Here is a 16,533-nt window from a genome sequence, read left to right as displayed (position 1 = left end):
TTGGCTATTTCACCAAATAAATGTACAAAAAGAAAGCCAAGAAAAACCAGCGAGACAATCACGCTGACCTTCCCATTAGGCCTTGAGACCTCAAGCACCAACTATTATCAATATTAGGCACGTCCAAAAGAAGGGCAAGTGAGATATGACCTGACGGAAGTATATAAGGTAGTAAAGCATGTGGAGAAAGTAGACCCAACATATTACTTCAACTATACTGTAACTAAAGGACAGTAAGAAATCTCACAACACCAGGTTAAAGTCCAACAGGTTTACTTGGAATCATGAGTTTTCGGAGCATTGGTCCTTCATCACGTGAGAAGGAGCAGCGCTTGTGATTCCAAATAAAACTGTTGGACTTTAACCTGGTGTTGTGACACTTCTTACTGTGTCCACCCCAGTCAAATGCCAGCATCTCCACATTGTGACTAAAGGAAACGGGGACAGATTCAAAGTTCTCAAAGACAGGCAACAGAGTGGCATGCTACATCACAGTGCCAGAAACCCAGATTCAATTCTGGCCTTGGGTGACTGTCTGTGTGGAGTCTGCCTGTTCTCCCCATGTCTGCATGGTGTCCAAAGATGTGCAGGTTAGGTTGATTGGCCATGCTAAATTGTCCCTTAGTGTCAGGGGGACTAGCTATGTAGATATGTGGAGTTACGGGAATAGGGTCTGAATGGGATTGTGGTTGGTGTGGACGTGATGGGCCAAATGGCCTCCTTCTGCACTGTAGGGATTCTATGAGATGTAGGACTGATGTCAAGAGGTTTGCCACATAAAGTGATCAACATAAGAACAGACTCTGATTAGGGCAGTTGGATGATGTGTAGTCTTTCAGGACGAATGAGCTAAGATTTACCACATCACCTTTCTCCTCCAGGTAAAGGCTGTGAATTGTTTCACTATAGGGTCCTGAACACTAAATCCAGGCTGATATTCCCAGTGTAGATACTGAAAGGATTATGTGCTGTCAGAGATAGCATCTTTCAGATAAAACGTCAAACTGCCCTCTCAGGTGGATGTAAAAGATCCAGCAGCAGTTTTGGAAGATGAACAGTGGAATTATCTGTTACACTAGCCAGAGTTTAACCTTCAACCAATATTGTCAAAACAGATTATCAAGACAAAATCATCTTGCTGGTTGGGACTCTCTTGCCCTCCCGCGGTGTGTTTCTCAGCAACCCATGATTGGTCAGCGGTAAGACCTTCTGCTCCCCACCCTGCCCCGTCTTTGGGGTTTCCCATTGAATCCATCCCACATTGCCGGGAATCCCATGGTGGGAATGAGCTGCAGCAGGACTGGAAGATCCCGCTGACGGGAAGGGCAGGAAAATCCCAGCTGTGTGCAAATTAGCTGCAGCTTTTCTGATACTAAAACCCTTTGTAAAGCGCTTTGGGAAGACCTGAGACACTTGTAAGTCTTCGTGCGATTATGTTGGGTTTATGAAGGTGAATGAATACAGAGGCCACTTTGGAATGTGCTACCTGGATCTATTTTCCCACACTATGTTCAAGAGGAACATGTTGCGAGGCACATGCTGCAACAACCATGACAATGATACAATAGCAGGGTGTTCCGCCCAGTTCTAAGCATCACCTTACTCACCGTCACAAATCCCATTTTCCCCACTGCTTCCTTGTGATCATTGTCAACTTGACAGACCAGGGCATTGCAAAGATGAACTGCGATGCGCTGGATTGACTCATCCTGCCGTGTCTGGTTGAGAATGCTGAGAAGCAGCTCATTGACCCGCCGGTACTGGAACTCCAGCTCCTCGGGAATGCTGAAGTTACAGAGCGTCAAGCAACAGTTCCGCTGTACCTGTGTCACCAGGAAGGAAGCAAGAGTAAGATTCAGGACAAAATGTACTACTGAGTACAGAATCAAAATCAAATGGTGAGGAGGTGGTCAGTTGGAGGAGGAGTGGGAGTGGGGAGAGGAGACAGAGTGGGGGGAAGAGTGCAAGGGGGGGGAGGGGGGCTTGGAGAGAGGGCCATGGGGAGACTGCAGGGACAAAATGTTGTGGGGAGAGTGAGGAAGGCAGTGTGAAGCAGGAAGTCACCCATGTAGATATGCAAAAAGAGGGTGTTGATGTTGAAACAATGACGGTGGGATGTGAGTGAGGGTTCTGAGTGCAACTTGAATCGGGGTTAAGGCAGACGCATCACTCAGAGTATATCACAGCAGTCATCAATCTGCATCTTGCATAAATCTTCAGTGATTGGTAAATGAAACGAAACATGTACATGTATTTAAGGTAAACAGAACAGTGATATAAAGCCTTTAAAATGCAAACCATTTAGTTTAAAGGTAGGTGTTTATGGATTGACCAGATATATACATACCGTCACCTCTTGGTAGGACTCCATACCATTCAGCACCACCTGAATGACCTGCCGGCGGAGTTTGATGCTCTGTTCATGCCGATAATCTGAGCCAGTCAGGTAAAAGAGAGCCGCACTGCCTGTCACCTGAACACTTTTATCAAATTTGTGATACTTCAGCGCAGAGATCACCAGCTGCAGCAAGGAAACAGGAAAGATTGAGAAACAAATGCTGTCTCTTTCTCTCTATTTAATCAATATCAACATGGGTAGCAAATCTCAAAACACTGCTCTCTGCGGATAACCATCCCTTCGCTTCGCCTCTACACGATCTTCATCATCTCTACATCACTGCATTTCCCTCTATGCCAATATGTATGAGATCCATTTGGATCACATTATTACTGCAATCAATTGCAGTAATTATTATTGCAAGTCGTGAATGTCGCCCAATCCATCACGCAAACCAGCCTCCAATCCATTGACTCTGTCTACACTTCCTGCTGCCTTGGCAAAGCAGCCAGCATAATTAAGGACCCCATGCACCCCGGACAGTCTGAGGTCTGAGTCTGAGGTCACGTACCGACTGACTCAAGAACGCCTTCTTCTCTGTTGTCATCAGACTTTTGAATGGACCTACCTTGCATTAAGTTGATCATTCTCTACACCCTAGCTATGACTGTAACACTCTATTCTGCACTCTCTCCTTTCTTTCTCTATGAACGGTATGCCTCATCTGTATAGTGCAAAAAAAAACTTTTCACTATATACTAATACACGTGACAATAATAAATCAAATCAAAAAAATTTCCCACAGTCTGAGCCCCTTTCAGGGTTGTGGGGAAACCTGTGAATATTTTTTTTCCTAAATTGGTTCAAGCTTGTTTCTCTGACACTGTTTTTCTAGCACCTTCCTCCCTCTCTCCTGTATCCTCCAACAAAATCTTGGCCAATTCTTGTAACATCTTTAAATTTCCAAGGTGCTTTACAGGCATGTTACCAAATAAAATAGGACATATAATAGAAGGTGGCCAAAGCTTGTTTTTAGCAGTGCCTTGATTGAGATGTTCAAGACTATGAGGGGCATGGACAGGGTGGATAGGGAGCAGCTGTTCCCCTTGAAGTGTCAGTTACGAGTGTTAGGAATGGGTTAAGCCCTAATTTGATGTCAATTATTCAACAGAAGTTACTGATATATAAAGGAACTACATGTGGCACTGGGTTGTTGGTGAGGATTGTATGTGCAGTTGGATCAAAGAAATAAAGGTAGTTTATGGAGAAACTGAATGTGTGTCTCCTCTCCCGAACTGCAACCGAGAGGCTCAAACGATGAGGGAACACAAGTTAAAAGTGAGGGGTGGGAAGTTTAGGGAATTTGGGGAAAATTTTTTTTTACCCAGAGGGTGGTGATGGTCTGGACTGCATTGCGTAGGAGGGTGGTGGAGGTGGGAGGGTGGTGGAGCAGGAGGATGGTGGAAGCGGGAGGGTGATGGAGCCAGGAGAGTGGTGGAGGCGGGATGCCTCACATCCTTTAAAAAGTACCTGGATGAGTGCTTGGCACAGCATAACATTCAAGACTATGGGCCAAGTGCTGGCAAGTGGGATTAGGTGGGCAGGTCAGGGCATTTCATGCATCCGTGCAAACTCGATGGGCTGAAGGGCCTCTTCTGCACTGTAGTATTCTGTCTTAAAGTTGGAGAGGGGAGTGGAAAGATTTAGGGAGGGAATTCCAGAACACGCTTTAATTGATTTAAGTTTAATTGTTTTGTTTTATTTGCTTCATCCTTTCTGAAATAAGCCTATTATCTCCAGGCCAACAATCATTTGGAAACCATTTCTCCATTTGTATCAAATTGCTTATGTTAAAAGCTTTGCTGGGTGGCACTGAATCACTCTTTCGCCATTCACCACACTCTCTCTTCCTTCCTCCTTTCACGTGTGGCACTGTTACCAGCTTGGTTTGGGTGAAGTGTTTGTTCACATCCTTCCAGAACACTCATTAAATCGTCATTCCCTTACAACATCCGGCTGTTTCCTAACTTTTTTCTCATAATGACTTTTTGGATAGGGAGGGGAGGAAACATATTTTTCAGCTCTTTAGTTTATCATTGTTTCATCCGACCAACCTTCTCCTTGCAACAAGCTTGTGTTTTTATTATAAACACTGCAGAAGGAATATTGACCCATTTGTTTCATTTTAATTTATTTATTAGTGTCACAAGTAGGTTTACATTAACACTACAATGAAGTTATTGTGAAAATTCCCCCAGCTGCCATATTCTGACTCCTGTTTGGGTACACTGAGGGAGAATTTAGCATGGCCAATGCACCTAATCAGCTCATCTTTCAGACTGTGGGAGGAAACCAGAACATCCGAAGGAAATCCACGCAGACACGGAGAGAATGTGCAAACTCCACACAGGCAGTGACCCAAGCCGAGAATTGAACCTGGGTCCCTGGCACTGTGAGGCAGCAGTGCTAACCACTGTACCACCATGCAAGGTAGTAACTAACAAATAAGTAATAAAATTATTATCTTTCGAAGCCAAAGTTCTCACTACTTGCACAAACAGTTGGAATTCTGTGTAGGGCAATGTCATTCTCCTCTGAATGCACTGTGTGAAGGGAAGAAAACTCTGGAATTCCTTCCCCAAAACTGTCTGTATCTCCTAATATCCCCTTCTTCAGCTTGGTGTCAGTTTTTGTGTGATTGCACTCCTGTGGAGTACCGTGAGAGATTTTACTAAGTTAAAGGCATAGCATAACATTCAAGTCTATGGCCAAGTGCTGGTAGAGTGTTCAGAGGATGGTGAATCTGTGGAACTCTTTGCCGCAGAAGGCTGTGGAGGCCAGGCCCTTGAGTGTCTTTAAGACAGAAATACATAGATTCTCGATTAATGAGGGGATCAGGGCTTATGGGGAAAAGGCAAAAGAACGGGGATGAGAAAAATATCAGCCATGATTGAATGGCACAGCAGACTCAATGGGCCGAGTGGCCTAATTCTGCTCCTAAGTCTTATGGTAAGTGGGATTAGGTGGGAGGTGATCTTGGTGCTAAAAAGGGAAATGTCACAAAGTAGACCAGTTAACAAAGTTTAGTACCTCACCTGGAAGAAGCAGTGATCTCTTTATTGACATCATTAAAGCATGCTTCAATACCATCTAAAACTTGTCACATCCCAGTCACTGAACTTAACCACTGAACCTCACCTGTAGAGCACGCAATGGTTGGTCACACTGTTCGATCCGTGCGATGTCAAAGAGGTGGTTTATTGCGCGTGATGCAATCTCTGGTCGATATTCAGTGTAAGCTTCTATGGCATTCAGGATTTGATCCTCATTTGCTTCACCAGTTATCTAGCATCAGAAGCACAATCTGTAGCTCAGTCTGCAGATCAGCCAGATAAAAACACAAACCCTGCACACAAACGCTAACATTCTTAGAAAGATTCTCTTCTAGCTCCAATCGATTATAGCAGATCACAAACACACACACATATAGGAACCATGGGACACACATATGTGCATGGGAACCATGGGGACACACATGCACAAAGATACATGAATGGACAGTTGCACTCATACACATGCACACACACTTGGAAAAACATACACACATGCACAGACGCACACATGCATTCTAAACAATCTTATAGAGACTAACTCCGAGGAATGGCCAGCCTCATGTACCTTATAGGCAGGAATATGAGTGAGATTACACAGTGTGGTGTCAAACAGTCCCAGGAACTGAAAGGATCTCTTCAGCGCACGGAATGGCTCAATGCTGCTCTTCTGTGGCTCAGTGCTGAACACAAAAAACACGAGACAAATTAGTGTAGAAATGCAGTCCCATCACATCTCTCCGAAACAGCCAGGCACTTCCCACACAATGATATATTTTGTACCCTGTCACCTGTAGCAATGCCGTCAGCTGCCCAAGTCTTAAACTCTGCAATTCCCTTATTAAAGCTGTTTGCCTCTTTACCTCTCTTTCCTTTTGGAAGACACTCCTTCAGGTCTACCTCTTTGATCAAGGTTTTGGTCACCTCTCCTAATATCTCCTTCTTTGGCTCCTTTGGGCCTTATTTTAACCTCGTATCTAAATGACAGCAGAATAATGTCTCAGTGCCACAATAGAGTGTCAGGTAAGATTATGCATTCAAGTCCTGGAGTGACATTGAACTCACAACCTTCTGATTCAGAGGTGGGAGTCTTATTCAAAGAGGGGTAGGGAGCGCATCCTGGGTCCGATTCCTTGTTAAACAGAAAGCAACTGGGCCATTGATCTCATTGCAGTTTGTGGGACCTGACTGTGCATAGAGGCCACTGGGCTTGACAACATAACCACAATGACTGCATTTCAAAATGGTTCACTGGCTGGGAAACATTCTGAAAACTTGGGAAGATGCAAAAAAAAATGAAAGCGAACCTGGTATTCAATCAAAAGCAGCAGTGGAAAACATGACTACTTATATTTAGATATCTGGCTAGGCCTCAGGCCTCACCTTGCAGGCCCCAGTGCTTCATCATGGCTTGAGATTGCAGAATTATCCAGCATCAGGTGCCCTGAGATGTCCAGTGAGACGAGGTTTTTAAGGTTCTGCACAAAAGCAGTGAGGACTTTCCGGGTTAGCTTGAATTTGTAAAAACTGGAAGTTCTGTCGCGGGAAATGTCCAAGTGTCTGTGGAAGATAACCAATAATATAGAAACGTAACAGCACAGCAAGACTTGAAGCTGGATATATTCAGGTTACAATAAAAATGACGGTAGTTAATCTAATTGAAAACTATAAAACTCTGAAAGGATGTGGGATTCAATTATAGTTTGCCCAGTTAAAAGGTTTAATTTTGAGGTATATCTTCCTAATATAATTAATTGTGCTATGCTTTAAGTTAACTTAAGCTAGCTTGGCCACATTTTAAAACTCAGCTTATAACTCTAGATCCAGCCTAGAAACTTGGCTACATTCTTTGACAGTACAATGGAAGCGAAACAGAAACTTTCATGGCCACAGCTGCTAAATGCGTTTGTGTAGTTGGAGACTGCTCTTTAATAACACAAGATAAGTATTCAGTTATATTGTAGACACAGAACAATGTTTAGTTAGTGCAATCCAGACTATGTTTTGAGTTTTTGACCAGTACAATGCTGGCTGGCTTTTGCTGCTTTCTCTATCTCTACCTCTTAAGTAACCTTTATTTCACTTTCTGTAAAATGCTAATTATAAAAGATGCTGAATAAAGAAGTTTCCACTTCGAACCAGTCGTGCTCAAGTTTATTCTGAAGAAGAAAATAGACCTTACAAAGGGCTTGATGGGGTGGACGCTGAGAGATTGGGATCTGATTCTCCAACCAGCAGAACAATCTCAGGATAAGGCGCCAATCGTTCAGGACTGAAATAAAGGGAAATTACTGCGCTGAAAGGGTAGTGAACCTTTGGAGCTCTCTACCCTAGAAAGTTGTGAATGTGCCATTGCTGAATACATTTAAAACTGGGATAGACACATTTTTGGTCTCTTGGGGAATTAAGTGAGTTGGGGAGTGGGCGGAAACATGGAGATGAAGCCCAAGACCAGCCACAAACCTACTGAATAGAGAAGCTTGCTCAATGGGCCACATTGTCTACACCTGCTCCTAGTTAGGACAGAACAGTTAGAAGCACGAGTCAGCAATTCAGCACCTCATGCCTACTCTGTTATTCAATATGATAAGAGCCAATCTTGCTTTGGCCACAACTCCACTTCCCTGCCTGTTCTTCTGGGAATCCAGGTTGTAAGATTGTAACTTGCTTATTTCACTATCCCACCTATTTTAGTGTCATCTGCAAATCTGCCGATAGTACCTTCTATCCCTGTAGCCACGTTATTAATCTAGATTGTAAATAGTTGGGGCCTGAGGACCGAACCCTTTGGCACCTCACTAGTTGCCAACCAGAAAAAGACCAATTTATCCCAACTCTGTTTCTTATTAGTTAGCCAATCTTCTATTCAAGCTAATAAATTATTCCTAGCCCCATATGATCTTAAACTGTGTATTAACCTTATCAAATGCCCTCTGGAAGTCCAGATACATTACATCTACAGGATCCCCATTATCCACTTCGCTTGTTCCAACTTCGATGCCAGTTAGTCAAACACAATTTGCCCTTCATAAAACCATGCCGATTCTGGTGGATCGTGTTTCGACTTTCCAAATGTCCTGTTATTACTTCCTTAATAATTGATTCAATGTGCATGGTGGCACTGTGGTTGGCACTGCTGCTTCACAGCACCAGGGACCTGGGTTCGATTCCCAGCTTGGGTCACTGTCTCCATGGAGTTTGCACATTCTCCCCGTGTCTGCGTGGGTGTGCTCCAGTTTCCTCCCACAGTCCAAAGATGTGTGGGTTAGGTAGATTGGCCATGCTAAATTGCCCCTTAGTGTCAGGGGAACTGGGTAGGGTAAATGCATGGGGTTATGGGGCTAGGATCTGGGTGGGATTGTGATCGGTGCAGGTTTGATGGGCTGAATGGCTCCCTTCTGCACTGTAGGATTCTTTGATTTAAACAGTTTTCCAATAATAGATATTAAACTAATGGATCTATAGTTCCTTACTTTCTGCCTCCCTCCCTTTTTGAATAAGGTTAAAGTCCAACAGATTTATTTGGTAGCGCAAGCTTTTGGAACGCTGCTTCTTCATCAGGTGAACGGAGAGTTGGGTTCACAAACAGGGCATGTATATCAACACAAACTCAATTACAAGGTAATGGTTGAAATGCGAGTCTTAACAGGTAATGAAGCCTTCACAGTGCAGACAATGTGAGTGGAGAGAGGGTCAAGCACAGGTTAAAAAGGTGTGAATTGTCTCAAGCTGGGACAGTTAGTGAGATTTTGCAAGCCCAGGCAAGTCGTGGGAGTTACAGATAGTGCGACATGAAGATCCCAGTTGAGGCCATCCTCATGTGTACGGAACTTGGCTATCAGTTTCTGCTCAGTGATTCTGCATTTCATGTGTTCTGAAGGCCACCTTGGAGAATGCTTACCTGAGGCATGGTACATTGGCAAGACCGTGCAGACGCTACAACGGATGAACACTGCTCAACGATCACCAGGCAGGAATATTCCCTTCCTGTCAGAGAACATTCCAGCAGTCACAGGCATTCAGCCTCCAATCTTCAGGTAAGCATTCTTCAAGGCAGACTTCAAGACACACAACAGCGCAGAATTGCTGAACAGAAACTGATAGCCAAGTTCCGCACACATGAGGACAGCCTCCACTGAGATCTTGGGTTCATGTCACACTATCTGTAACCCCCACGACTTGCCTGGGCTTGTAAAATCTCACTAACTGTCCTGGCTTCAGACAATTCACACCTCTTTAACCTGTGCTTAACCCTCTCTCCACTCACATTGTCTGCACCTGTAAAGATTTGATCACCTATTAAAATATGCATTCCAATCATTATCTTGTAACTGAGATTGTGTCTATATATATACGCCCTGTTTGTGAACCAAATCCTGCACTCACCTGATGAAACAGCAGCGCTCCGAAAGCTTGTGCTACCAAATAAACCTGTTGGACTTTAACCTTATGTTGTGAGACTTCTTACTGTGCCCACCCCAGTCCAATGCTGGCATCTGCACATCTTGATTAAGGGTGTTACATTAGTATTTTTCCAATCCACTGGAACCTTTTCAGGGAATTCTTGTGTTCTCGCAGAGATTTGGTTCATTCACCCCTATCCATTCTGAGTCAAACTTTGGTCCACCTCACAGAGTTCTTTCCAGTTTATCCTTCAGCCAACAGCACCAAAACTAACTGGTCATTATCACAGGATTGTCACTGGAACTTGCTGTGGACAAACTGGCTGCCAAGTTTTCCTCCATTATCAAATATTTATCTCACTGTCACAATTGAATAAATTTAGGAAGCTATGAGATTGTGAAAGGCATGAGTTGACAGAAGTCAAATTCTTTACTTCTTTCAAAGACGTCTGTTTAACAAATCTGAACATCTGACATCTATGTTGTAAATCTTGTTATGCTGAGGAATAAATTACACCCAATCTCTTCACAGTCTCTTACAAGGCAATGTGAGGGCACCCACCCAAGGCAGGAGGGAGGGCTGAGGGTGGGATTTTCCAGCCTCCCCGTGTGGCATGTTTTCCAGTGGTGGTGGCTACTCGCATCAGCCTCCTGCAGGGTCTTCCAGTCCCATTGATGACTACAGCATATTGCGTGGCTTGCCCATCTGGCTGCGGGGGTTGCCTTCGACCGGACTGGAAAATCCTGTTCAGAATCTCAGGCAATTATAGCTGGAGATCAGCACAAGCTCCGTGGCATTACTGTGACATTTTTATCAGGGGAAATCTTGCACTCAGTTCCTTCCATCCCTCACCCCTGGGCCTACTCACCTACATTAACTCACAACCTGGCAACACTTCAATTTTATAACCCTTACTCTTGTTTTCAAATTCCTCCACAGCCTTACCCCTCCTTACCTCTGTAATATCTTCCAGCTCTATGATCCTCTGAAATGCATGCCTAACCCTCATACTGATCTCTTCCATATCCCTGATTTTAAGCGTTTCATTATTAGTAGCCATGCCACCAGCTGACTGGGCTCTAAGCTCTGGAATTCCTTCCCTAAGTTGCTCCAACTCTCTCTCATCCTCTAAATGCTCCATAAAATCTACCCCATTGACAAAGCATTTGGTCACCTGTCCTAGTATTTCTATGTGTGGCCCAGTGGTCTCAAAATGCAGCTTGGGGCATTTAACTATGTTAAAGGTGCAAGTTGTTGCTACTGAGATGTGGTGATGGGGGAGTGAATGAGTATGGGGCAGATTCTGAACCTTAAGTTGCCCACATGCCGTTGACTTAGAAGCACGGTACGCTTACCTGAGGTGAGTGAGCTGCAGGAGGACCCAGATGTGCTCTTCAGAGAGGTCCATGTTGTACAGCACTAGCGACCCAAGCCGCTTCTGCCACTGCAGCAGGAACTGGATGTCATTGATCTGGATCCCAGATAGGTCGAGCGAGGTGAGGGAGGTCAGCGGCCGCAGGAGTCGCTCCACGTTCACTCCATCGGTCAGGTGACCCAGATTGAGGAAGCAGAGCCGGTGGAAGCCGGTGAATGTAAAGTCTCTGACTAGGACCTGCCGTGTGGGGTTCACCAAGCTTTCATTGTCCCACTCGCAGCCACCAGGGTTCTCTTCCTCATAAAAAATGTTCTTGCAGCCAAACAGGCTGAGGGAAACCAATGTGCTCCGGAAGTTACTTAAAGTCTGCAGGCTCTTGGCTGAGAGCTTCTCACAGTTAACCAGGCGAAGTTCAACCAGATCCTGAAGAACATAAGCAGAATTGGTAGTCATCATAGAAACAGAGTCAACAGGCAGTGGGTTACCAAGCAACAAGACATGTTATGATCTCTGACCTTACAATTTATACACAGCAAATGTTACTGGACTAGTAATCCAGAATAATTCTAAATACCAATCACATAAAGGGATATGGGAATAGTGTGGGAGAAAGGGATTGAAGTGGATGGTTAGCCATGATCATATTGAATTGCGGAGTAGGCTTCATGGACTGAATGGCCTACTCCTGCTCCAAGGATGGCACAATGGCACAGTATTAGCACTGCTACCTCACAGTGCCAGGGACCCAGGTTCAATTCTGGCCTCTGGTGACTGTGGAGTTTGTATGTTCTTTCCCTGTCTGCATGGGTTTCCTCTGCTTGCTCCGGTTTCCTCCCACACTCCAAAGTTGTGCTGGTTAGGTTGACTGCCCATGGTAAATTACCCCATAGTATCAGGGGGACTGGCTAGGGTGGATGCATGGGGTTATGGGGAGAGGGCCTGGGTGGAATTGTGGTTGGTGCAGACTCGATGGGCCGAATGGTCTCCTTCTGTACTGTAGGGATTTTATGACTTATTTTATAAGACTTGGATTAACAACCCAGAGGGCACAAGTTCAAATTCAGGGGCAGTTTGAGAATCTGAATTCAGCTTAAAAGTTTAAAATTTTGGAATAAAAAGCTGGAATCTGTAAAAATGATGATGAAATTGTCGGATTGTCATTAAAAACCCAGCTAGTCACTAACGTCCTTTAGGGAAGGGAACCTGTTGTCTTTATCCAGGCTGGGCCTAAATGTGACTCCAGTCCCACAGCAACATAGCTGACAGTTAACTGCCCTCAGAAATGGCCTCACACCCCACTTAGATCACTTGGGATGGGTAATAAATGGCAACAAGATCCACACCCTGAAAATAACTTAAAAATATCCATGGGCTGGTCACAAAACTCGACTAAAAGCAATCGGGAGCCCTCTCATATTTAATGTTGTCAGAATATTTTATGCTTTCCATGTAATTACAGCTGTAACCAAAGTGGTATTATTTTAGTGACATATACTGAAGTTTTTCTGAAGATTCTCCCCATCCTTTAGCCTATGCTCATCTTACTACTCATTGAATCCCTACAGTGTAGAAGAAGGTCATTCGGCCCATCAAATTTGCACCAACTCTCCAACAGAGCATCTTACCCAAGCCCACTCCTTGCCCAATCCCTGTAACTCCACACATTTACCTTGTTAATCCCCCTAATCCACACATCTTGGGACACTAAGGGGCAATTTAACATGGCCAATCCATCTAACTCACACATCTTTGGACAAAGGGAGAAAACTAGAGCACCCAAAGGAAACCAACATAGAAACAGGGAAAATGTGCAAACTCCACATAGACAGTCACTCAAGGACAGAATCGAACCCAGGTCCCTGGCGCTGTGAGGCAATAGAGTGAACCACTGTGGCAATCTCACATTTCCTTCCCTGTACGATGTAGAGAATTACAAAACAGGAAGCTCCCAGGATCAATCTCTGCTCTGTGTTGACTCCTATTTAGGGAGAGGAGAATTGGATGCAGCGCTGACTGCTATAGGAAAAGGTGTGCATGTGAACTGCATACGGTTCGGTTGTGAATTCCTTCTCCCATCACTGAATATCTTGTCAGCACTCACTGTTCAGTCTTCACACCTGAATAAGCACTCAATCAGCAGGATGATTGAGGTCCTGTCAAATTGTGCCTCAACGAGGGATTAGTAACTTTAAGAGGAAGAAACGCTATGACTGATGAAACAAAACATGTCCAGTTTATCCTGCTCTGAAGCTGGAAGCATTCCATCTAATGGTCTCTCAGCTCACAGTTATTCTCTCAGAAGACAGGCATGTTCCAGTGACAGGCCTCAACTGAACAAACTAACTTGAACTGGGAGATGAAAGTCTGGGGAATGAGGATGACAAAAATAAATACAGGAATGGTATTTAGAAATTTAATGGCACTCATGTACCTGCTTCGAAAAGGCCACCAAGTCCTGATCCTGCACGATGTCTTCCTGAATCCCCCTCAGGTGTATGTGAGTCAGTCTGGTGCTCCGATGGTCTGAGAACAAGCTGAAGAAACTCTCGTGTGGTTGGAAGCTGTTGTCTGTGTTCACCAAGTCCATGTACCTAGAACATGCACACTTGCAGAGATGAGTCTTTTTAAACTGAAACGGGTTAAAGAGCATGAAAAGGATGAATTGCAAGGGGGAATGGCGTGACAGAAAAGCAAGAAAAGAAGGTATTCCAGGTTTCCAATACCCTCTGTGTGAGTAAGCGTTTTGTGATTGTTACGACTTCGGAGCAGGAGTCAGCCATTCAGCCCTTTAGGCCTGCTCTGCAATGTAATACCTGATGGTGGTTCCAACTCCACCATCCTAACTGGCCTAATCCTCAACTACCTTGTTGATCAAAAATCTGTAATGCAGCCTTGAATAAATTCAATGACCCAGTCCCCACTGCTTTCAGGGGAAGAAAATTCCACCAAGTGGTGACTTCTGTGAGAAATAACTTCTCCGCATTTTCATCTTAAGACACCCTTTATTCTCTACCACAAGAAAAACATCCTCCTAGGATCCCTCAGGATCTTGTATGTTTCAAAATGGGTAAAGGCTCAACCTATTCCATCTTTCTTCAGAAGCTAGGCCCCTCATCCCAGAAATGAATGGGAAAGATGGTGGCACAGTGGTAACATCTCATTGAGACGTATAAGATGATGAATGGGATGGATAGGATAGAGGTGGAGAGACTCTTCCCGCTCAGAAAGGATAGTAGGACTAGGGGGCACAGCCTCAAGATAAAGGGGGGGCGGTTTAGAACAGAGTTGAGGAGGAACTTCTTCACTCAAAGGGTGGTGAATCTCTGGAATTCTCTGCCCGTTGAGGTGGTGGAGGCTGCCTCGCTAAATATTTTTAAGACGCGGGTTGATGGGTTTTTGATGAGAGAGGGGATTAAGGGTTATGGGGAGAGGGCGGGAATGTGGAACTGAGCCACGACAGATCAGCCATGATCTTATTGAATGGCGGGGCAGGCTCGAAGGGCTAGTTGGCCTACTCCTGCTCCTATTTCTTATGTTCTTATGTTAACATTACTGAACTAGTAATCCAGGGACCCAGGCTAATACTCTGGGGACATGGGTTCAAATCCCACCACAGCAACTGGTGGAATGTAAATTCAATTAATAAATCTGGAATTGAAAGCTAATCATAGAGTCCTCACAGTGCAGAAGAAGGCAGTTCGGTCCATCAAGTCCACACCGACCACAATCCCACCCAGGCCCTATGCCCTAGCCCCACATATTTATCCTGCTAATCCCTTGACACTAGGGTCAATTTTTAGCATAGCCTATCAACCTAACCCGCACATCTTTGGACTGTGGGAGGAAACCCACGCAGACATGGGGGGAAGGTGCAAATCCACACAGACAGTGACCAAGGCTGGAGTCTGACCTGGGTCCCTGGTGCTGTGAGGCAGCAGCACTAACCACTGCGCCGCCCATTGATTTTGCGTAAAATCCCATCCGGTTCTCTAAGGAAGGGAACACTTGTTGGGGAACACTTCAGCAGTCACGGGCATTCGGCCTCTGACCTTCGGGAAAGCATTCTCCAAGGCGGCCTTCATGACACATGGCTGAGCAGAGACTGATAGCCAAGTTTTGCACACATGAGGACGGTCTCAACAGGGATCTTGGGTTCATGTCGCACTATCTGTAACCCCCATGACTTGCCTGCATTTGCAAAACCTCACTTAGTGTACTGTCTGGAGACAATACACATCTCTTTAACCTGTGCTTAATGCTCCTTCCACTCACATTGTTGGCCTCTTTAAGACTTGAATAGCAGGTTAGTTGTAAAGATTCGCATTCTAATCAGTAATCTGTAAACTGTGTGCGCTGTTATATGCTCTGTCTGAGGCCAGAACTCTCCATTCACCTGACGAAGGGGCAAACCCTGAAAGCTTGAGAGTTTACTATCAAATAAATCGGTTGGACTTAAACCTGGTGTTGTCAGACTTCTTACTCCAGACCCACAGCAATGATTCTTGACCACCCTCTGAAATGTTCAGTGCAATTAGGGTTGGCAATTAATGCTGGTTTTCCCAGTGAACACAGTAAGAAGTCTGACAACACCAGGTTTTAGTCCAACCGATTTATTTGATAGTAAACTCACAAGCTTTCGAGGGGACTCCCTCTTCGTCAGGTGAATGGAGAGTTCTGGCCTCAGACAGAGCATATAACAGCACACACAGTTTACAGATTACTGATTAGAATGCGAATCTGTGGTATCACGAGGGTACCACAGATGGTTTGTGTACAAAAACATCAGCCTTCTCATTAGATAAGCATTACCTTTTCTCACTAGTAGGCCTACTGTAAATGTGCTGCAACAGCTGCAATGTATTTGTGAGTGTACATTATAAACTATTAGAATGAGCTGTGTTTTAATATCCACTGATAGAGAAGTTGGCAATTGTCTGCGTAATAAAAATGTTTATAACGGTTTGTGTACGTTGTGGTCCACAAAAGTTTTTGATAACAACCCAGTGGTCTGTGTAAAGAAAAATGTTTGGAACCACTGTTTTAGCCTAATCAAAACCTATCAATCTCAGTTTTGCAATTAACATTTGACCACTAGTTTCAACAGCTTTTTGATGGAGAGGAAAAGAAAGGCCTGATTTTCTATAACAAAGAAATTTACAGCAAATCAAACAGTTTTGAAGTGCCATTATTGTTGTAATCATAGAAGATGAAATCATAGAAACCCTACAGTGCAGAAGAAGGCCATTCAGCCTTGATGATTATTTTCCAAACCTCGCTGGATTCCGGGGAAGTGCCAGAAGATTGTA

At 44.5% G+C, this 16,533-nt stretch overlaps 1 protein-coding gene across 1 annotated transcript in view; it reads right to left on the bottom strand.

The window, feature by feature from the left end:
• zer1 (zyg-11 related, cell cycle regulator) overlaps positions 1-16,533 on the bottom strand; it is a 38,786-nt gene that overhangs the window by 14,528 nt on the left and 7,725 nt on the right. Inside the window, exons 3-9 of the mRNA XM_080212068.1 lie at positions 13,659-13,818; positions 11,208-11,650; positions 6,832-7,008; positions 6,017-6,131; positions 5,537-5,683; positions 2,348-2,521; positions 1,608-1,823 (exon numbers count right to left, since the gene is read on the bottom strand). Of these exons, the coding sequence (XP_080068194.1) occupies positions 1,608-1,823; positions 2,348-2,521; positions 5,537-5,683; positions 6,017-6,131; positions 6,832-7,008; positions 11,208-11,650; positions 13,659-13,818 (1,432 nt within the window). The remainder of the gene's footprint in view (positions 1-1,607; positions 1,824-2,347; positions 2,522-5,536; positions 5,684-6,016; positions 6,132-6,831; positions 7,009-11,207; positions 11,651-13,658; positions 13,819-16,533) is intronic.

This window comes from Carcharhinus amblyrhynchos, chromosome 25 (assembly GCF_965287045.1).
Source record: "Carcharhinus amblyrhynchos chromosome 25, sCarAmb.v2.hapA, whole genome shotgun sequence".
NCBI lineage: Eukaryota > Metazoa > Chordata > Chondrichthyes > Carcharhiniformes > Carcharhinidae > Carcharhinus > Carcharhinus amblyrhynchos.
Note: the sequence above shows the minus strand (reverse complement) of the source record. Positions and strands in the feature narration are given on the sequence as shown.